This window comes from Leuresthes tenuis, unplaced genomic scaffold, assembly GCF_036924035.1.
Source record: "Leuresthes tenuis unplaced genomic scaffold, fLeuTen1.0.hap1 SCAF_17, whole genome shotgun sequence".
Classification (NCBI taxonomy): Eukaryota; Metazoa; Chordata; class Actinopteri; order Atheriniformes; family Atherinopsidae; genus Leuresthes; species Leuresthes tenuis.
Genome location: NW_027325371.1, coordinates 10,822,955 through 10,844,828, shown reverse-complemented (window position 1 = coordinate 10,844,828; position 21,874 = coordinate 10,822,955). Strand labels below are relative to the sequence as shown.

The window sequence follows — 21,874 nt, the reverse complement described above, 5'->3', positions numbered from 1 at the left end:
GTTGAAACCATTTAATTGGAGTGAATGCCATTCTCTTCACTGTTGGTCCTCTCATTAAAGTCACGTGGGTATTTCTCTAATAAAGACAGCCTGTAATAGTCTTAATATAACGAACATGTTCAGGGTTGCATTGTTACCACTTCTCTGACTATGTAGTTTATGGTCAACTGTATTCAATGAAACTGAAGCAAAATGCTTGCAACTTGTGGACTAACATGAGCTGATCTGAGGTGTATACTTTGTTCCAACTATGATTTACTTTAGTAAATTAGGAAAGTAAACTGCTGTTCATAGATAAAATAATTACTATACCTACATACAATTAAGATACAATTTGTTTCTTCCAATAAGCCATTCTGCATGTGATCAGTGATGAAATAACCGATCCTCTGTGACAATCTCCTGGTCTTCAAGGTTGTAAATCTTCATTGTTATCACTCTGGTCTTTAGTGCCAGCAGGTTCTGGATGGGATTCAAGTCCTGTCTTTTGCCTGGCCCACTGCAAAAATGTCAGTATTTTTCTGTTTTAACTATTTTCAGACCATTTTGGCTATAGGACAGGATTTGGATCATTGTTTTACTGGAAGATTATGTGCTGCACAAAGCCATCTTATTTCTGCTGCACGCTGACGATCAGTTGTTTTCTTCCAGATTCATGATGTAGTCCTCTTTTCCAAGGACCATTTTGTGAATTAGAGCACTTCTGGTACACCTCAAGAAAGACACTCCAGTGGAAATTACACAAAGTTTTCTATGTATGACAATCAAGTTGGACTCAACTGCCTCAATACATGCAAGCAAAAGCTTGCTTAGCTGACGGTACATGGAACAATATAATTTTTGACAAAAATTAAAGATCATAGGCACTAACTCTGTGGTCATTTGATAAGTTGTTAGGACACAGGGCTGTGGGTTTATTTTGCAAAGGAGCAGGGAATCATTCAGCCCCAAAAGCACCATCCTCACAGTCAGTGGTGAATATGTAATAGGGGGAATGGGGGAAGAAATATATTGTCACAACGAGGAGTTGGAGCTGGAGACTATCCCAGCGGGCGAAAGGCGGGGTACACCCTGGACAGGTCACCTGTCCTTCACAGGGCCACACAGAGACAAACGAGACAAACAACTCCTAAGGACAATTTTTTAGAGTCATCAATAAACCTAACATGCATGTTTTTGGACGGTGGGAGGAAGCCAGAGTACCCAGAGAGAATACACGGGAAGAACATGCAAACTCCACACAGAAAGGCCCCAGGTGGGGATCGAACCCGCAATATGTATGAAATTAATGAATTTGGGTTTAACAGAAAACAGCAACCGGCGTTTTTTTATATCCCCGTCAATATGTTGTGCCGCCAGGGGGCGGTAGAGCTGCTTTGCCTGTTGTTTGGTGGCGGCAGCTCATCATGTCCGTACAGCTTGCCGTAGTCGCGGTGAAACCTGGGTAGGACAGTCAAAGCGGCGGGAGAGCGGCAATTTATTGTCAAATTTTACGAAATCTTGTTATTCTTAGCTTCGACACATTAAGTAGTGCAATACTAGTCACATGAGTAAGGCATACGGTGGGTAAGACTACTGGTGCGTGTTTAACGAATCTGCTGACGCCCGAGTCGTTTTGTGTTGCTTTTAAAGCACTCCCGTCAAACTGGACTAAGCGTTTGTTTTTGATTAGCCCCCCTTTTATCGCTCCAACAACAATGGCAAAGGTACAAGTGTTGAATGTGGCCGTCCTAGATAACCCGAGTCCTTTTGGAAACCCTTTCCAGTTTGAAATAACGTTTGAGTGTATGGAGGACCTCCCTGAAGGTTGGTACCATTACATAGTAGCTACCATTGTTGTTTGTTATGTCTGAGGCTAAAAGCGAGAGAAAGTGGCTAAAGACTAACACACTATTTGTTATACTTGATAACGTTTGTCAAGAAGTAAAGTGAGAAGGTATTGATATTGGAAAGTGGTGGTAATTTTCTTTAATGTGTATCATCACAGTACTCATCACCCAGACTCGTCGCCTCCATATGTCACTCACGCTGGTCTATGTGCTGATCAGACACTTAGTAAACTTACCGTGAGAGGATTTATTTATTTATTTTTAATTAAATGCTTGTATATGAACATGATTGACACGAAAAGCTATATTGTTTGTCGCTTTACTAACTATTTTTCTATTTAATCCACTTGAACAATTATCTCCGTCTCTGCATATCTGTAAATACTACGTGATCTGTTTGTACTGTATTAAACCCGTCTGTTATGGCAAAGTATGCATTACTACAAGATCATGATTATTAAGTTTGGATCTTAGAAAACAACCGATAGCAGTATAAGATGAGCTCTCCTCTGGACATTTTTAGGGACTTATTAAGAGCGCTTTTATATTATATAAGTAATATATCATAGCAAGATTTGAAGTGAATTTCACGGTGTACTTCTTTTTCTTCATTAGACCTGGAATGGAAGATAATTTATGTTGGCTCAGCAGAGAGTGAGGAATATGACCAGATCCTGGACTCCGTTTTGGTTGGCCCAGTTCCTGCTGGGAGACATATGTTTGTGTTTCAGGTGAGCAAAAAAAAAAAGAAGCAAAAAACTAATTTGTCATACTATACATATGGGAAATTTCAGATGAAAGGCTGGTAAGTTGGACTCGAGGAAATATGCTGGTCGACTTCATGGTTGTAGCTTCACATGTTGCAGTTTAACTGAGGCTATTTTCACGCATGTATCCCAGCCTGGAGATGTGTTGGAGATTTTTTGGATTTTGCGTAAACATGCAAAAGTTTATTTATTTATTTATTTATTTTTTTTTAACGTGTGAAATACAAAAATGTGTTCCAAATAATTTGCTAATTTTCCAATGAATCTCCAGCAGTGATGACTTGTGTTTATACTCTGATCAGGCTCTGTGAAAGCAGTGCGGCTAATGCGGTAATATGCTTTGGAAATCTATGTTTTCCTTTTGACAGGCTGATGCCCCAAACACTGGACTGATTCCAGAAAGTGATGCTGTTGGTGTAACCGTAGTGCTGATTACCTGCACTTACCGTGGCCAGGAGTTCATTCGCATAGGATACTATGTGAACAACGAGTACACAGACCCAGAGCTCCGCGAAAACCCTCCAAACAAGCCAAACTACACACAGGTCAGATAAATGGCTACTTTTTTAGATCATTTGATGTTACCAACGTAACTTCTCAATCTTTATATTACCGGCTTGGATTAATGTTGTTAATAGTAGGACATTTATATGCAAGACTTTGTGTGTTTGTGGGTAATTTGATATTTTGTGAAGAAGATTAGAAACACCCCAAGCAGCATGTACAGATCAAAATGAATTCTCCCTTATAAGTTCATTTTTATTTGATAAATATTTTTTACAGAATTGCAAAATAAACCATGTGCAAAAGTTTACTACGTCTATGTTAACTTGTTGATTTGGACAGCCGCCACACTCTTAACTTGCCCGACTTTTCCATTCATAATTTGCCGATACTTACTATGAAGCTTTCTTTCCTTTAACTTTTTCATTTTCCCTGTGTATTTGGCCGCTGTATTACCCTGAAGCGTAACTTTTCCATGCCTATGCTCATCAGTAGTCAGCGTTTTTTTTCATCAACGCTGCTCTTCTTTTTTCTTCTTCTTCAAACATACCGTCTGTGGTTGTTGCTCCGTATTGATCTAGCCACAGCATTTTTTCCAAAACAAGTCTGGCTTTTCCAAGTGTTGCTTTGCATATGTCAGAAATTCACTTTAGGGACGAGGTTGCAGGTATGGTTACCTAATAATTACTCTTCAGTGTTGATCCTGTTGGTGCGTCAGTGTTGCACGCATTGCGCCGTAATTCTCCCTGGAATTAAAGATTTTTATACTGCTAAGCCTGCACTTTAGAAGAAAAAAGAAAATCAAGGGATTATTTAATTGTGACATTCCCTGGGTTGTGCAACTCGTAAAGCAACATTTTTTCTATTATGCAAGCAGTGTTCATTTAGATGGTAAGTTAACTACAATAGCAGAATCTGCATGCTCAGCTAAAAAAATCCATGTTCAGACACAAAAGTCCCAAACAATAACTCAAACTGTCAGCCCTTAAGAATTGATACATTTCACCATTAGCTTTCCTTTGCATATCTTGTTAGTATTGTATCATACGAGTTCAGCGTAACACACAAAAGCTCAAATGCCACGACAACACAAAGATTATTACAGTAATCACATCATACATCAGTTAATTGTCCTAACATTAGCGAATGCTTGTACAGGTTAACCATCATGACCATTATAAAACTACTTGTGTCAAATGACCAACTTCCACATGAAGCCAAAATACAGCGCCTGACAGTACTGGACCTCTCATCCCCATCTTGTGACTCTACCTTTGGGTTCAGGAGTTTTAAATCCAACAGTTTTTTTTTGTTTTGTGAAAGTTATTTTAATCTAAGCTTTTGAATTAGATGTTTTTCCCCAACCTTGTTGTGTCTTGACAACGTTTGATCTGTTGTTGTTTTTTTATCTGACGACCACCACTTTGTATTCTTCTTATTGGTTACATAATGAAAATTAAGGTGGTTTCTAATCACCTGAGGGATCCAGTTCAATGTTTGAAAAGAGGATACTTAACAGAGCAGTTAATCGTGGACTGAAACTTCAGTAGTAACCCGCTGTGAGTTTTGCTGTAATGCCAAAGGATTTTGATTGTTGGTGTCACATTTTTTAGGTCTCTGACATCTGGAATGAAACCTTTCACTCTCAGGTGCAAAAGAATATTGGAATGACGGATTACGCTTATTAACCATGCCAAGTTGTTGCTTATTTTAATTTAACCTCAATGTTAAATGGTTTTAATGGTTTTCTAAAATCTTAGATAAACTTAGGCACCATGTTATCTTTCAGAAATTATGGTGATATCCCTCATTTTAGACAATGGAAACATGTCTGAATTACCAAATGATTAGCCCGGGAACCAGGTAATTCTGACTGCTCACGTCTCATTTACTCTTTATATTTTCCCTTTTCAGCTCCAGAGAAATATCCTCGCATCAAACCCACGTGTTACCAGATTCCATATAAACTGGGAAGGCTGTGCAGAGAGAATGGAAGATTCTGAAAATGTGGATCCTACGTCAAACTCCATGCTCCCTCCAACCTGTCTGCCAGGCAAGGCCCCACCTTTGGGAATACTTCCAGATAACTCGATGGACTGCTTATAGACATGCCGCCTCTCCAGAAAGGTGACGGCTCACAGCATGAGACCTCATTTTTAAAGAATGCCTATGGACATTCTAGTGTGGACGAAATGATGTACAGACCTCCCTGCCTTACTGCTTATCTTTTTTTCTCTGAAACACCCCAAAAATGAGCTCTAGCCTTGAGCCTCATTGAGCCTCTGCTCTAAGAAGATTATGAACTTCTTAAACATCTTAAACAAACATCTTAAACAAACGAATATATCAAGAGGAATTGCTCTTGTCGTGATGTAAGCAATATTTAGGTGTGAAAAAGAAATGGCAGCTAAAAAGTAACACAGCTGAGCTCAAACGTAACAAAGGGCTGTTGTTTTTGCTGTATGACTCTCCTTCCTTTTGTTGTTTGAGAGCAGAGTTGTCACCATTTAAGAAGATTTCAGCACTGAAGCAATTGACAAATAGATTCTACTGCAGTGCTGTCCAGGAATTTGATAATCTGACACTATATTTTGTTAAAATTGCACTTAATCCTTGTCCCACTTACATTATGGATGTTTTGAATGGACTTTGCAGGACAACATCACTTCCACCATGTTTTTTTTCTTTCTGTTGCAGATTTCAGTTACAAATAAAAGAACATCATTTGTTATGTATCTGTGCTTTACTGTTTTCCCTCCTAATTACTTGGAAACAAACACTTTGGATCTTGTACTTCTTATGTGTGGTGCTCACATGAGCAATTTTCCCCCGCAATATATTTAAACACTACTGTGCCTGCTGTGTAACATAAATAATCAGTGAGAATCCCTTCATATTTTCACGTTTTACTAAAAATAGCTTACGTTAACGTCACATCCAATCACGGATGGGTCGGGTAAAATTAGTGCCTCGGCTGCACAATTGAGAAAATTGCACTGAAGATCGGGCGAAGACTTCAAAATCACTGTGATCAATCAATGTTCTCCTTGAAATCAGGTCTTACAGTTGACAATTTAGCGCAAAAAGAAAAAGACGGTTACTGTTATGGGCGTATTGGCTACTAGCAAGTCGGGGAGGCGGGTCAAAGCTATTTGACAGACGAATTGCGTCAATGCAATGATTCGATGTGTTGATACTTATCCAATCAGGGCTTGCTGGACGACATCTGTCAGGTAAGTGTGCGTTTAGAGAGCCAATCAGAAACATAAAGAGGCGGGCCCTAGTGGATGGATGACTGGAGTTTCCCTTGCGGTCTAAAGATTAATGGAAGGGGTCTGTTGATCTGAAGAATCGACTATCAGATGGTCGGTCCCAGGAAACCAATGCACTTGACGGCTGGTTTTCAAAAGAATGGACATATATCAACTTAAGTAACCGACAGAGAAAAAACGAGTTACTTGGATACAAATTTTGTTATTCAGGTCCCAGCTGACAAGGCCTGTCATCATATAGATAGCACCTGGTTAGCTCAGGCCAGAAATCGACTGCAAGGGACGCTGGAAGCTAATGCTAGCTTGCTAATTGGAAATACTGAAACATCTTTCGACGAACTGTTACTGATTTGGATTTTGAAAAAAAAAACCTAACCGCCTCTGGAAATAAAGGACAGTTGAGTAACACCAGGATTTCCCGGTGCTCGCTTGGAAATTGAAGAGCTAACGTTAGCAAGCTTATGTCCGCTGGCTATCTCTGCTAGCTAACGTCCTAGCCTGGCTCTCCCATAGCGTCAGTGCTAGCTGCAGACTTGTATACACTCACTTGTCTGGAGTTTTCCGAACTCACAACTGCAAAGTATTGTAACGAATTTATTTGCATTTATTTGCCAATTATGATAGATGTTAGCTAGTAGTTAGCAGCTTCATTGGGTTTAACGACCGTGTTAGCGCTGTAGCATCACACAACGACTTGTAAAGAAAAACTCATTCCAAGCCCGGGGACTCCACCATCAGCCTGCCATCATGGGCAACACGCCCACTGCAAAGAAGGGCAATGAGATGGAAAGTGGTGAGTACCCTCCACCCGTAGTTACAGCAGCTAGCTGTATCCTGTCGCCTGCTCTTACATGGCTTTGCTGTAGTCATTTCCTGTTTCCCATTACGGTAACAACCACTGCAAATACAACTTAAAACTTCGTCAATGTTTCAACACCATCGATCGCAGACAAAACGTTGTCTCTTTGTCACGTAAAAGTGAATGAACTGCAAAGTTAAGAAGGCTTAACAGCTTTAAATCACATCCCCACATGAACTGGCCAAATTGTATTCTATTGTCATCTTTGCCAAACAGCAGAAGATGCAGATCATTCTCATCCTGTGGAAAAGCTCGTGATTCAAAGCCCCAGGTGATCCTTAGAGGTACCAGTGAGGACGACAACAGCTAGTCTTATACAACAGTCATAGGTTTTCTCGTGGTTTATTTGTTGCATTTTTTTTTCTTCTACTCACAAGGTTATGAAAGGTTGTAATATCATCGCAAACACAGACCCTTGTGTAGAGTTGTTTTCCTGTGCCCATTTTAATAACTTAATAACTTCAGGACAAAACATTCTTTGTGAACAGGGGTAGTCTTGTTAAGAAATGCAGACACGAGAAGCAACAGTGGAGCACTTATTTTGTTTGCATTAAGGAGTTGAATCTAAATGCAATATGACATTGGTTGCCCCAAAAAGTTTTTTTTTTTTTTTTGACAGAAATAAGAGACGAGTTGGTTAGCTATGCAAAAAAAAAAAAAAAAGCCACCAGGATGGGATCATATGATGCATGAGGGCGATCCTCTTCAGGCAGAAACTTGGGAGTAGAAAAGTCTCTTGAACAGCATGTGATGAGCAGCATTTAGAACAAGGGCACTTGTATTTGTAGCTAAGTGTGTGTGTGTGTGTGCATGACATGGAGAGAGAGATCCTCTGATGTAAGACAGTTGTTGCTCTCCAAAAGCCTTTCTTGAAGATTCTCGGTTACTCATCGAGCTCACTGTCCGTAGGGAACGCTTGGAAGAACACATTTTCACATCTTCATTCGCAACACCATAAATGACGCCAAAGTGTGCAAAGTCTGAACAGGTATCTGCGAAATGAACAACAGCTCCTTGTTACTGGTAGAGAGTAGGTGTAAAGAATGGCCCCCAGTCTCAGTTTTAATAAGGCCATGACTTTCAGATATCATGGCTTAAAGGTTGTTTTTTCTTTTCTTGATATGATTTGTAAATTGGTGTATTTGTAAGTTTTTAAAAAATGGTAGGGAGGTTGGGGAGGCATTGCTGTTAGGTGTATTCATGTGTCATGCTTCACATTCTTATCAGCCTGATCACTGCGGGTCCACCCTGATCTCCAGAGACAGGTGCAGACCACGGGTATAGAGCCCACACCCAAGAGTGTAATTTTCCACAGAGCAGCTAGAGATGAAGGACAACATGGCAGGCCATTTTTGTTTCTACGGAACACGGAAAGAAAGCGTTGAGAGCTGTTTCAGGTGCATGTCGTTGCCAAAGGACTTTCCAGACTGGAGAAGACAAGTGGAGAGTAGTGCACCGGTATACAGAGCCGTTTTGTGGCCCACAGGAAGAAGCAGGGCGGACAGACACTGTGAACTGCAGCAGGAAGTGAAGGAGCAAGGAAGGACCAGCCCAGGCTCTGCACAGTTGGTCATCTCCTCTCCTGCTTTACTAACTCAACACAGCCAGCCAGGATAGCGCGACGTTTTGCACCGTCAAGTCGCTGTTGTTATTACAATTTGTGGATTTCACACTTGATAGGAGATCTGGACTTAACTGAAGTGTTAAAACGCTACGCCTGCTGTTAGCTGGCTTCCTCCAGCCTTGTATGATGTCTGTTATTCACAAGCTGGCAGGGAGGTTGTTTCACCGAGCTGGACCCTGCCAAGGGGACTTAAGCGGTGGGGACGGCAGACATCACCAACAACAGGAGGAGCTAGAGGCTTGCAGCCTAAGTGAGTTTTCTTTCTGGTGCTGGACAGAAGCATTGGTTATGGGTGGAGCTGTAGTTCATGCCATATCCCAAGTATCTAGCCAGTCATAGACAGACCTCAAACTCTGATATTTAACAGACTTTTTTTTATTTGTTTTATTAATGCATCCGCACATGAGACTTGGCCGTATAATGGCTTGGGTCGGGTTATGTTTCTTTCTGGTTATCCGTAGCCAGTGTGTTCTTGTTTCTACTTATATAATTGTATGCAAAAACATACTGAGCAAAATATTTGGTTCTCTATGCGCTGTTTGAGTTTTTTGTTCTTGTTTGAGGGGAAAGGGAAGGGATTTTTCCGTTGGTGTGGCAGTGTCTGTCACTTCACTATACTGCAAAAACGCTTTCAGCCTTAAACTAAGCAGTGTAGTTATGAGCCTACTTTGATGACTCGGACGCATCCATCATAACTCTTCTTAAACATGTCACTAAGACCTTGCTTTCTAGTTGTGTCATGCACTCAGTCATGTGTTTCGAATCTTAGAAACAGTGAGGTGGCTCCCTGTCAAAGTACAACTATCTCGTTCTATAAATATCTGTGTGACTCTTGTCCTGTCCCTGCTACGCATGCAGCCCGTTTGTGTTTGGATTGCTGATCGCTTCCTGTCTCTAGTTAACAGTGGCTTTGTCATAAATTTGAGCTGATAGAGTGATAGTTTTGATATGTCAATCAGCTATGTCGGGCAAACTAACAGTGCTGAACTGGCAATTTGGGAGGAGAGCTACATAATACTGTGAAATGATCTTTAGATCTGTGAGCTTGCAAAATGAAACCGAGGCTTGAGTTTGGTGGTTAAAAAAGACCAGTAAGGGTGTAATGATTCACTAAATCCATATTTTGGTTTTACAAACTCTGGATTTGAACTCTCTTGGCAGTGAGTGGAAAAATAACCCCCTGTATTCCAGCATTCCTCTGGTACCACATGGCTAAATAGCATAAGAAATGGCAAAAACATGAACTAAAACTATTGCATAAGAAGCAATGATATTTCTCAATACTTGTGCATCTGTAAAGAAGTCCTGTAATTTCAACACGGGGAAGAGTGCTAATCTCTCATCTATCTTCGCCATTTTGACTCTTGTTGATTTTCCACCAGATAAGACTGGCTGGAGAGTCAGTATTTACCTCGGTGGAGCTTCATCTCGCCTCTCTTTCAGACTTGCTGTCCCCTAGTTTAGTTTAAGGTACACCTGAAGAATGATTAACATTTGTAAACACGATTCTCATACTTTGCTGTTCACTGCCAATTCAATCTGCTGGGGAGAGACTATTTCAAAATTCTTTTAAGACATGCTCTCCGTATTGGTGATTATCTTGAGCTAAAAGTGCCCAGTTCAGGCCTAAAAATAGCTCAGTGATCTTGCCTTGCTGTCTTTGTGGACACAGTGGCCATGTCATGAACAGCAGCATTTCAATAAGAAAAGAGAAGAATTAGAAGTTTGATTAGAAGTATTCCCATATTAGATGTATTAATGTACAGGTGTCCCACACAATAATGGTATTCAAACTGACTTTCCAGGAATATTAATAGCTAATATATGAGGCAAACCACTTGCACGTTTATTGGATCTTCTTTTTTTAAACTAGGTTTACTTATGTAAAGCTGCTTGTTTTTCTCTCACTCTATCACAGATGCACTGTGGCCACTCCCCTTTAAAATGCACAAACCAAATGAATGCAGTTAGCATTTGTTGGGTTGTGCTGTCAACACCTAGATTTAGAAACTTTAATGACCCTTTCTAGGAACTTTAGGAAAGAGGGGGAAAAAAACCCTTTTGAACAAACTTTAATGGCTTTATCTACAAAATAGTGCCACCTGCTGTCGCTTCCTGTGTGCTCCAAATTCAGGCTCAGATCAACAATCACACATTGAATACTAAATTCTGTCGTTACCTACTTGGCAAAAACTTTGGCTCAATCATTTATCACGTCATTGATTCAGTTCACCGTGCTCAACAGCTGGTCTGTTATGAGTGTTATGAGCTAATATTCTGTTTGGTTTCCTCCAGACGTGGCACCGGGCATCATAACCAAGCATCTCCACTTTGTCCTCATCTGTCCAAACGTCTTGTGCTTTGCTCTGATGCAACTTTTAAAACCTTTTTAAAGAGATGCTTTCTTCTGGCAACCCTTCCAAACCTGCTACATGCTCGTTTTTTTTAATTGTACTGTCATGAACTTTAATGTTTAACATGCTGACTGAGGCCTGAAGAGTCCAGATGTGGTTCTTAGGGTATTTTTGGGTTTTCTCTCAGCATTGCGCTGTCTGACCTTTGGTTGACCTTAGGGACAACTGTCTAAAATATATTAAGCTCCATCCTTTCAGTGCCAGTGTTTGAGTGACCCACATCAATACTTGTGTAATGTAGGTTCCATACGAGTCAATTGCCTCTGAAGTCCACAAATCTCATCAAATGGTTATTTGATTATCTTTACTCATGGAATCTTTTAGCAGGATTATAATTTGGCTGTAGAGTGATGACGCCGCAGCTCTCACAGCATGATCTTAGATCCTCATTTCTGATCACATGTTTCTGATTCTCCTCCCCAACTCTCTGAGATGGAGATGATTACTTGGACTAGCTGTGTTGTCCCTCAGATTAGTTGTAATGCTACAATAATACATTTTTTGGAGTGACATTTTGCACACCACTCGCATATAGTTCAAAATGCTTTTAAAGAGCTCTGTGCGGTGCATGTTTCTTCTTCTGTGTTTTCCGACCTAACGACACTCAGAAGATCACATATACCGTTGTTTTTGTCTGCTTGAGTTACATTAATGCAGAATCATTCACGTTCACCTCGAGATGCGTCTTAAAATTTATACTTATCCTCTATTTCTCACTGTAGAATGATGGACTTTGTTGTTTGGAAATGCCTTTTATAACCCTTCCCATACTGCTTAAAAGCAACGCTTGTCTCTCTAAAGTCATCGCTGGCGTCTTCCTTCCTTGACCACAAACCAGAATGCTTCAGACCAGCAGACTTCAGCAAATATAAAGGACATTTACGCTTGCTGGTGTTCAATAAATCAAATGCATTTTATTAGCTTTGCTTACCTTCTAACCCTCTTTGTATAATTCTTAGACCTGTTCAAAAGACCAGATAATTTGTGTCATGTTCCTTATACATAAAGTCAAAAGTATTTCCAAGGTGCAACTGTAACATTTTTATCTGAAAATGATAAATTCTTGTGTTGATGAGTACATTTGTAACTGTTAACCAAGCACACTTAAAGTACCTAAATGGAATATAATCCAAATACAAAGTGAGGTGATGTAGCAGAAATCATGAAACTTGTTTCGAGACACATTGTGGGGTCAAGTAAATGGTTAAGTGTGCTTTGTAAATGAGACGAGGGAACCGCTAAAAGAGAGATTAACACAGCAATGCAGTGAGACTGAATATATTTCAGAGAAACCCTCAACGCGGGGAACGTGCAGTCCACGGTAAGAAAAGGACGGCACAAAACGGGTCACAGTAACCCTCTGCAAAGCTGTGCTTTTAACTGAAGCAGGTATATGGGAATACTCCCTCATTTTTATCTGCTCCGAGTTCAGTCACAATTCTGATAACTACACTGAGAAACCGATGGACTCGGACACTTTCCGTGTCTACCGCTTGTTGATGAGTGACTGGTACATGAAAGTGGAAAGTGACCATCTGCTCAGCGTGTCAGGGCCTCCACCCAATTGGTCGGTGTGTTTCAGGACAGTAGATTATAAAACAACTTTCCATTGGTGGTTTTAGCTCGTAAATGGCACCAGGCCATATATAGCTGGTGACTGAAAATTGATTTTTCACCTTTTTCAAGCTTGCAAACAAACATGCTTTAGTTTTATATGCTGCTCTGTCGGCACAGTTAACTGTTTGGTCATGCACCACATGGGCCTTTCTGCCATCTGAACAAGGCTGGGTGTCGACCGAGACCTGATTTAGCGGGCTTCATGGTCTAATGTCGGTCAGCTCGCCCTAATATAACCCCTTTTTCTCTGCGTCAGAGTGGGCCAGTGAGGCCCTGGGGAGTGATGCGGGATTGATTTTTGCGAGGATCAATTCAGCACTGGCACTACATAGACTAGTGCATTCTGGCTGGGAGAAAAAGTTTCGCCGTGGTTGAGCGTTCTTGTTGTGCTCGTCTCCCGAGAGCACCGCTTTTCTGTTTTTGTAAACACTCAGATCATCTCTGAAGGTTTTTCATCAAAGATGTGTCATCTGATTGGTTCTGCTAATTAGGGAAAGTTTCGGTTGCTTCTAGATCTGTGTGGTTCCTCTCAAGGGTTTTTACTGAGGCCTAGTTTTCCATAGGACTTCATCTCTGGGTTGGATAAATATACCAGCTAGTGTTTTATGCCCCTCCCCCTGGTGATTATGCCCCTGTTTAGATCAATATGTAGCCTGTGTGTGTGTGCGTGTGTGTGTGTGTGAGAGATGAGAGGGAACAGCAGAGAGCGCTTTGTGTACAGAATAAATATTGATACAAACCAAGCAAGGGTCCAATTGATCTGTGTCAGTGTTAACAGTAGCAGTGCTGCACTTCATGCTGCGTCTCACTGCACAGTGGAGGTGGATGCCACTTTTTCAACTTGGTCTCCGACATAGTGACAGTCACTGGAGACCCTGAAGACATTCTGCCAGCAAGGACACTTGACTGTTTGTTTTTTTTTGTAGATGAGTGGGTGCTGATCTGACCAGAGTGCTCTGAGAGGGAGGATAGGTCATGAGTCAGTGGCTGTGAGGAAAAGGCAAAGGAAGAAGTACAGGGGAGACTTTTCAAGGCTAATGTGTGACAGGAAGAGCTCCAGAAGGCATGCAGGGAAGAGGGAGTCATCCTCGCGCTCAAGTGAATCAGTGTCGCGCTCAGCAGATGCTGCAGCACAAGAGGTACCCATAGCCCTCCCAGATGGTAAGGAATTTGGGGTTTCAGGAATAGTTAGGGTGGAGTTGTTTTGTCGTTGTTTCAAGTTTAAGGGAAGTCATGGAAGCCCGCCCTCCTAAATCTAACAGGAATACTGACCAGCAGAATTCCTGACGAGAGCTCTGGATTTGGCCATTGAATTCCCAGCTGCATTTTCCACGGTATCCATGTTTTTCCTCGGCGCCGTTCCAGTAATAGCTCCATTTTAGACTCTTTCAGCTTGGAAGTGGAAGTTGAGCGACTTTCACAGGAAACGTTTTCTCCCTGGTGACCACGCTGCTTTCAGTGCTCTCCGTGGGAGCTCCAGCGCTCCCGACATGTTTATGTGAACTTTGGTCTCTGGCGTTTTTGCTGGCTTTCTCCCATCCTATTGTTGGAGCTGCGGGTCTTTAGAGAGTTTGCAGGAAACTAGATCAACAAAATGAGGATTAAGCTTTGTGGGGCTCTGACGGAGTGTGAATGAGACGCACAAAGATTGCATGAGACACTTAGGTGTTGATGGTTTGTAGCTTTCTCACAATATTCATTTCAGTTTTTTCCAATTCAAATGTTACTCCAAGTGCTCATTGGTGTAGATAATCGTATCATTAAGCTGATAAACACATTACAGTGCACTTTCACTGTTGACAGCTGACTGGCTTTGTCTAAACTGTGCCCGAGGCTGTTGTTTTACATTGATTACAGAAATCCACATTACCCTGAAAGGCTTAACGTGGATTTCCATAGTTTTCCAGGTGATTGTGAATAGTGTGCTTTTGGTGTAGCTGTTGCTAATTATCATCCATTATTTCTCCCTTGAACTGACTCCTACAGCTGTGAAAATATGCCACCAAATTGTTAAGCACATAAGTGTCTATGACATTTAAAGATGTGGAATTGCTCTATTTCTGAACTGAAATTATTATTTTTCTGACAGCAGTTGTCCATTTTCAGCTTCCACCATTCTATGTCCAAGGCTGACAGTTAAAATAGCATTGCTCCCTCAGCTGGTTGCTACAGTAAGTAGGAATGAGGAAGGGCTGTTTATCTGCATGTTCTCACACAGCAGTGTGATTAGCCCCATAAAGATAAGGGGTACAAATGAACTTCTCCATATGACAACATGGATGCCAAGTTGTAATTAATCTGCCCTCAGCCATATGTCTGCTGGCTGTAATCGCATGTGTTCCATGTTTGTTTTTGCATTGCCAACAGCAGGGGTAGCTGTCCTCTCATATAGGCATGTGAGACAGATGTTATGCTGCAGTCCTCTGTTGTGTAATCTATGAAGGCTAACTAATGTCCGACTTCTGGTTCTGAGTCTCTTTAGTAATGTTTGTCACAGGGCCTCCAATGAAGATGATCCTGGTTGCCTGCTCCAGGATGTTTTAGTCATTCCACTTTAGCTTTGCCTTTCCTTTTTCAAATGTTGCTGGAATAAAGCCAGCACACGCTTTTCTTGACTTCTGTGTCATATTGTTGCATAGATTTTTCATTAATCTTTAGGTGACCTGGTATTCTAAGCAGTATTGATTTTATTTTAGCATCGGTTTGATTAACACATGTGCTACATATTGTTGGCCTCTTTTGCTGTGAGGAGCTTAACATGAGAAGACTGTTAAATGCAGACTCTCATAGGTGATCAAATATGTTGATATAAACTGCTGAACATTTGAGAACACAGAGTTATGTTCCTCTCTGGGCCTTGACAATTACAGTCAGTTGGCCCACTTTTAAAAATCATTGAGACCAAAACTCTGTCTGAACACACACTTTGTTTCTGCTTGCAGTGAAGGAATTTCTTGCCAAAGCCAAAGAAGATTTCCTGAAGAAATGGGAGAATCCAGCACAGGTACGATGGTGAAGAATTACCTCTGTTTCTATTTCAGCTGCACTGTTTTCCTTCTTTTTAGTCATTCTATTAATGCGACACAGCGTTAACGTGCTTGTGCTGATGGATATGTATATATATATATATATTATTGCTGTAGTAGTATAATATGTGGGATTTCTGTTGTACTGTAGTTGAATGGAATTTTAGAATGGATCTCAAGTTGGTCTTTTTTTTTACTCTGTCAGGCAGAATAATGGAAACTGAAACATGAGTGGCTATTTATTTCATAAGAGCAGTGCACCCTCTGCTGGGCTTTTCTGAAATACATATATGTACCATGTGTGCCCCTCTTTAATACTCCAAACAAAAGACATCATGTTATATTCAAATGAAAAGGAAACGATAATTAATGTTCAAATGCTATATATTGACTGTTAGTGCTGCTCGTGGTGATACGTTTTCTTCTTCTGCCCATCCAGCAAACTGCAGCATTGGACCATTTTGAGCGTTTGAAGACCTTAGGCACTGGTTCATTTGGTCGAGTCATGTTGGTTAAACACAAAGAGACAGGCCAGCATTTTGCCATGAAAATACTTGACAAACAGAAGGTACGGTATTTTTGATGAATGAAATGCAAGAGAACAAAGCACAGTAGATAGCAGTGTTTGTTTGGTAATGACCCCTTTCAGAAAAATTACTGCTCCAAAGAGTGTTTACATGATCTTTTTTACCACTTACACGATATACCGGAGAAGCCAGAAAGACTTGCCTTACAACATGCTCATCGGTGAGACCCTGAACGCACCTCCTCCCCAATCTTTTGTAGGTAGTGAAGCTGAAGCAGATAGAACACACACTGAACGAGAAACGTATCCTGCAAGCTGTCAGCTTTCCCTTTCTGGTGCGACTGGAACACTCTTTTAAGGTTTGCATTTCAGTGTTTCTTTGTCTTTGTGTCAGTCAAAGTCTGTTTTCCTGTTTTTTGCGTGTCAAGTTGAGGCTTTGCTTCTCTCGCTGCAGGATAACAGTAATCTGTATATGGTGATGGAGTATGTGCCTGGGGGTGAAATGTTCTCGCACTTAAGGAGGATCGGTAGGTTCAGGTAAGTCGAGTTCTGGGTAACTCAGCCATAGTATTTTCACAGAGTTTGGTTGACTGTAATTGGAGAGATTCTGTGTTTTGCAGTGAACCACACGCCCGCTTCTACGCAGCCCAGATTGTACTGACCTTTGAATACCTTCACTCGCTGGATCTCATTTACAGAGATCTAAAGCCAGAGAACCTGCTTATTGACCAGCAAGGTTACATACAGGCAAGGATTGCATCATTATTTGTTTGTTTTTCAGCCCGAATCATCAATTTCTTGAAGAATGACTTTACAAATATGCTCTTGCAGTTTGTATTCAGTGCTCAGAGCTGTTATATATATGCCGTACACTCCTTAGGTAACAGATTTTGGATTTGCGAAAAGGGTGAAAGGCCGGACCTGGACGCTTTGCGGGACTCCAGAGTACCTAGCACCAGAGATCATCCTCAGTAAAGTAAGTTCTGAGCTCGGTTCACATTAAGCGGTGCTTATAATGCCAAGAGGCGATGTTGGAGCTGTGAGATTAACATGGGAGCAGTTAGCTGTCATCACAAGTCAACCTTAAAACTGCGGGACCAGTGTTTTAAGATTTAAGATTTTCTTTTTGGTGTTTTCAGGGTTACAATAAAGCGGTAGACTGGTGGGCTCTGGGAGTGCTGATATATGAGATGGCCGCTGGTTATCCTCCCTTCTTTGCAGACCAGCCCATTCAGATTTATGAAAAGATTGTATCAGGGAAGGTAAGTGAAAATGACCTTTTCATTTTTGACAAAATTTCATCTAAATCGATTCACAAATCCATATTTATGCTGATGAAAATCATAAACTTGGTATTTGTATAAAGAATTCAGCTGAACTATGAGGTCAGTTTTGCTTGCTGTGTTGTGCTGATAATTTCCACAAAACCACAGATGTTTTGGTTGTAGCTGAATAACTTTTTCTCAAATCTTCCATACCTCAAAGTCATGGGATCTGTGGGTGTCTAATTGCTTGACCTTCATCAGCAAAATAAGGTTTGTTTAAGGATAGGATTTGTCTTTAGAGCATCAGTTAAGGAATAACCGTTGCGCTGCTATGCTTACAGCCCATGTATGTGTTGAGCTTTGATCAGTACATTATAACAAGTTGTGTGACTGCTATAAATGCCCCAAAATGACTGTCGACAAATGGAAACTGCAGTCAAAACGTCATGCCACGTATATCCATTGTTAGTTGGACCATTGTCACGTAGGTTTGCACGACTCTGCAGCCACAGGATGGAGCCCTGCTGAGTCCTTAATATACGACGCAAAACTTTGGGCTTGAGCAGACTCAACTCGCATTGCTTTTGCCGTTTTTGCAGGTTCGCTTCCCATCCCATTTCAGCTCAGACCTGAAGGATCTTTTGAGAAATTTGCTGCAGGTGGACTTGACCAAGCGCTTCGGCAACCTCAGGAATGGAGTCAATGATATCAAGGGTCACAAGTGGTTTGCTACCACTGATTGGATTGCCATCTACCAGAGGAAGGTGAGGCCAGCTCTCTGACAGTAGACGTGTGTCCAAATGGACGCATTAAGAAAAGGTGTGACAAACTGCTGCGGAGGGAGAGGCCGTCATTTAATTCTGTCCTGTGTGTTTCAGGTGGAAGCGCCATTTATTCCCAAGTGCAAGGGCCCTGGTGACACAAGCAACTTTGATGACTATGAGGAAGAAGAAATCCGAGTCTCCTTCACAGAGAAGTGTGCAAAGGAGTTTGCCGAGTTCTAGATTTGAACCCTGAGTTGAGGAGAGAAAGAGAGAGAGACAGAGATTTAGAAAGTTAAAGGGGATCTAAATACAGGAAGCACTAGGGTGGACTGATAACTTTCTTATTTGTGATGAGGAAAACAATGTAAAATCCCCCCAAATGGAAAGGTAGGCAAAGTGAAGAAAGATCTACAGAACCAGCAGTGTTGCCTTTTCTGATTGTTTCTCAACTGTTACCTGTTCTTCTTTTTGTTTCTTTTATCCCTCTGGTGTTTGTGACAGGGGCTCGACACGAACAAGCATAGGTTGTGGCTTTTCAGCTAGAATTGTATCTTTCTGATGGCGTAATCGCACATTTTCAGTTTTTGAAGGTTGATGCATTGATTTTTCTGTGAAGGTACTGAATCTATAAGGCTCCTTTTTGAATGGGGCCCCTCTCTACAAGCTTCTCTAATGATTGCAGAGTGATTGTTGTTTCCTGTCAGCCTGGTTCCTTCTCCATTCCTTCCTGAATCTGTCCAAGCAATACCAAGTCCAACAGATGTGCCTATCATGATGCCAACTGGTTGGAAAACTGTCTAACGCGTCGGTGCAGAGTTTCGGCTGCGGCGGCCCCCGAGGCCATTTGGTTGTAAGCTTGAAAACTTTCTGCACCTGCCTTTTGTCTGCTCGATGTGGCATGATTAATTGGGTAGACGATGCACTCCGCTGCTTGCGTTCGAAGCAGTGGGGACCTTTGATCAGAGAAATCAGAAAATGATTTATCACAGAAAACTTCGTCCAGGTCTCACTCCTGCGAGAAGACCTGTGAGAAGTGAAGGTGGAGTCTGCGTTTAAAGTCTGTCTTTCTCTTAGCTAAATTTATTAGAGCATTTTAAAAAAAAGAAGAAGAAAAAAAAAAGAAAAAAATCATATTGGTGATCATTTTGTCCTTTTTATGTCAATCTCTGTGCTTGTGTGTTATTTAGTGCTCAAGGGTGGGTTAATGAGCTGTGGTTTAGCAGCTGCTAACATTGTGGTCACACTCCTGACTATTGTTTATTTAATTCATAGTGCATTTATACATGTATATTAATATACATACATATATATGTGTATATATACATATGAGTATATATACATATATATAAATATGATAGAGAAAATGAAATATCCATCTTTTTGACATTGTCTCATAGCTGTGAAACTGAATTAAGATTTCATAAATAAATATATAAATTCTGCCAAATTTGCAGACTGAGAACATTGCAGTTGTCTGTATGTAACTATGATGGTGGTGGATTTTAAAGCGCAAAACCGTAGCAAAATGTTTCAGCGACATGTGCATGTTATTTTTGTACAATATCACTTTTTAAAGAGATACGGCAGAGCATTGTGCTTAATCTGAGCTGAGGTACCCGAGGCTGTGGTCAAGATGTCTAACAGTGAACGGACACTCGATGCAAACGATTGCAGTTAGCTGTCACCTGGACAGTTCACCCCCCACACACACACACACACACACCTTTTTTCCTCTTTTAATGTTCCTGACGTGTAACACTGTCAAATGGATTTGCAGTCCAACCGATTTTTGGAGGACTGTGTGGGATTGGAGTGTTTATTTTCCATTTCCAGCTTTCTTTGGAGCAAATTTAAACTAAAGGAAGCTCTTCTGAAGCGATCCCCTTTTTGCCAAGTTTATTTCTGTGGATGCAAGACAATCGCAGACCAAATCTTACTGCTGGTTTGTTGACTGAACACGTTGTTTTTGGTTTGAAGGATGGAAGCTTTCACCCACCATAGGCCCTAGGTGCTAGACTTTGTCCATCTCACTGAGAAGCTTCTGTGAATTGTTTGATGTGCATCAATCTATTTGTCAAAAGTCTTGTAACATGACATTTTTAGAATGTTTTTCTTTTCTTTTTCTCTTTTTTTTTCTGACTAAACCATTTCAGTAGGCTTGAGTAATTCTTTTTTTGGCAGTGTCTTACTGTAATTGAGATCAAACACAGGATACCTTTTTGAATGTTTTGAAAATGCAGATGTTTCAATGCTGTTTGGAAACAGTATTTTTTATAATACATGTTTCTTTGGTGAGCTTGTTTTTGTTTTTTCTTGCATGTGGCAAAGCAGGCCAATGGTGAGACTTTTCCCTCCTCCCCCCCGGAGCTGAGACTCGTTAGGAAGCCATCGTTGGCGTCGCCGACGGTCACGTCGCTGTCTGAGCTTTGGTTGGTTTGAGCCGAACAGTGCAGTCGAGTCGTGAAAAATAAAGAAGCACACGCCACACCTTTTTCAGATCTCCCATTTGATTCATTTCTGCTAATTTTTGAATATGATGCTTTGACGAGAGCACACTGATATCTTTTCCCTCTTTGTTCTTAAAAAACAAGGAAAAAGGACTGAATGGGAGTACGAGGGTCGAGGGTCAGACACTAACACCATGACACCGTTCTCTCTTTTCGTTTCTCAGAACAACACTTCCGCCAGTCGTCTCGTTCTTTCCTATCAGCTCGACACCATCGGCTGCTCTGTGCTACATTCATCTTGTCTCCCGTTTGCCTTCTACTTTTCATCAGGTTTCCGCTCACTCGGCTCAAACGTTTAACACTTTTTACATCCTGAGATGTTTTGCGTTCATATTTTCTAATTGTATTTTCAAAAAAATTGAGAAAAGAAAAAGAGCAAAAAACAGAACATTAATCTATTTTTTTTTTTTTTTTTTTTTCCTCCTCATGACCTGGGTACAGTGCGTGTGTAGTCTATTGTACCTTTTGGGAAACAATACTGTATATCCTTGCCTTTGACAGTCTTAACGATCTTACCCTCTGGAGAACTTGACAGATACCCTTAGAACACAATGAGTATGTTAAAAAAATATAAACAAAGTAATATTTTGCAAAATGTATCATTCCAATAAAGTTTTACTTGTTAAGACAAATATGTCTGGCTTATATTTTATATATATATATATATATTTGGGTTGTAGTTAAGTTGATCACAGAAATGTAGCACTTCTCCCTTTCTGAGAGTGCTCCGACTCTGCTCCTTTAAAGCACTTTTATCTGAATCTGTGTAACAGCTGTATGCTAAAGTTTGAGGAAGGGGGGGGGGCTACATGCAGCAAACTGCCTTTGCTGGAGTTGAACGCTGCGTGTGCCCTATCTGGTGAGCTGTAGGGCACAGGCAGAAATACTGGAAAGGTTAAT

The 21,874-nt window shown here is 41.0% G+C and overlaps 2 protein-coding genes across 5 annotated transcripts; both read left to right on the top strand.

Moving 5' to 3' along the window:
* Positions 1–1,415: 1,415 nt before the first annotated feature.
* Positions 1,416–5,831, top strand: asf1ba (anti-silencing function 1Ba histone chaperone). 2 transcript variants are annotated; one of them, XM_072369158.1, is made up of 4 exons: positions 1,416–1,562; positions 2,445–2,560; positions 2,965–3,141; positions 5,015–5,831. In XM_072369158.1, exons 1-4 carry the CDS (start codon positions 1,547–1,549, stop codon positions 5,204–5,206), a joined length of 501 nt encoding a protein of 166 aa, XP_072225259.1. In that variant the 5' UTR covers positions 1,416–1,546; the 3' UTR covers positions 5,207–5,831. The 2 variants fall into 2 exon arrangements, with proteins under 2 accessions (XP_072225259.1, XP_072225258.1); XM_072369157.1 differs by having other exon boundaries at positions 1,416–1,806.
* A 557-nt stretch (positions 5,832–6,388) lies between these two features.
* prkacaa (protein kinase, cAMP-dependent, catalytic, alpha, genome duplicate a) lies at positions 6,389–21,606 on the top strand. 3 transcript variants are annotated; one of them, XM_072369656.1, is made up of 11 exons: positions 6,389–7,165; positions 13,813–14,047; positions 15,829–15,890; positions 16,352–16,480; positions 16,699–16,797; positions 16,893–16,975; positions 17,059–17,185; positions 17,319–17,414; positions 17,578–17,700; positions 18,303–18,467; positions 18,582–21,606. In XM_072369656.1, the coding sequence occupies exons 2-11, from the start codon at positions 13,924–13,926 to the stop codon at positions 18,705–18,707; spliced, it is 1,134 nt and encodes a 377-aa protein (XP_072225757.1). In that variant the 5' UTR covers positions 6,389–7,165; positions 13,813–13,923; the 3' UTR covers positions 18,708–21,606. The 3 variants fall into 3 exon arrangements, with proteins under 3 accessions (XP_072225757.1, XP_072225758.1, XP_072225756.1); XM_072369657.1 differs by lacking the exon at positions 13,813–14,047 and having other exon boundaries at positions 6,390–7,165; XM_072369655.1 differs by lacking the exons at positions 6,389–7,165; positions 13,813–14,047 and adding an exon at positions 8,823–9,105.
* The last annotated feature ends 268 nt before the right edge of the window (positions 21,607–21,874 follow it).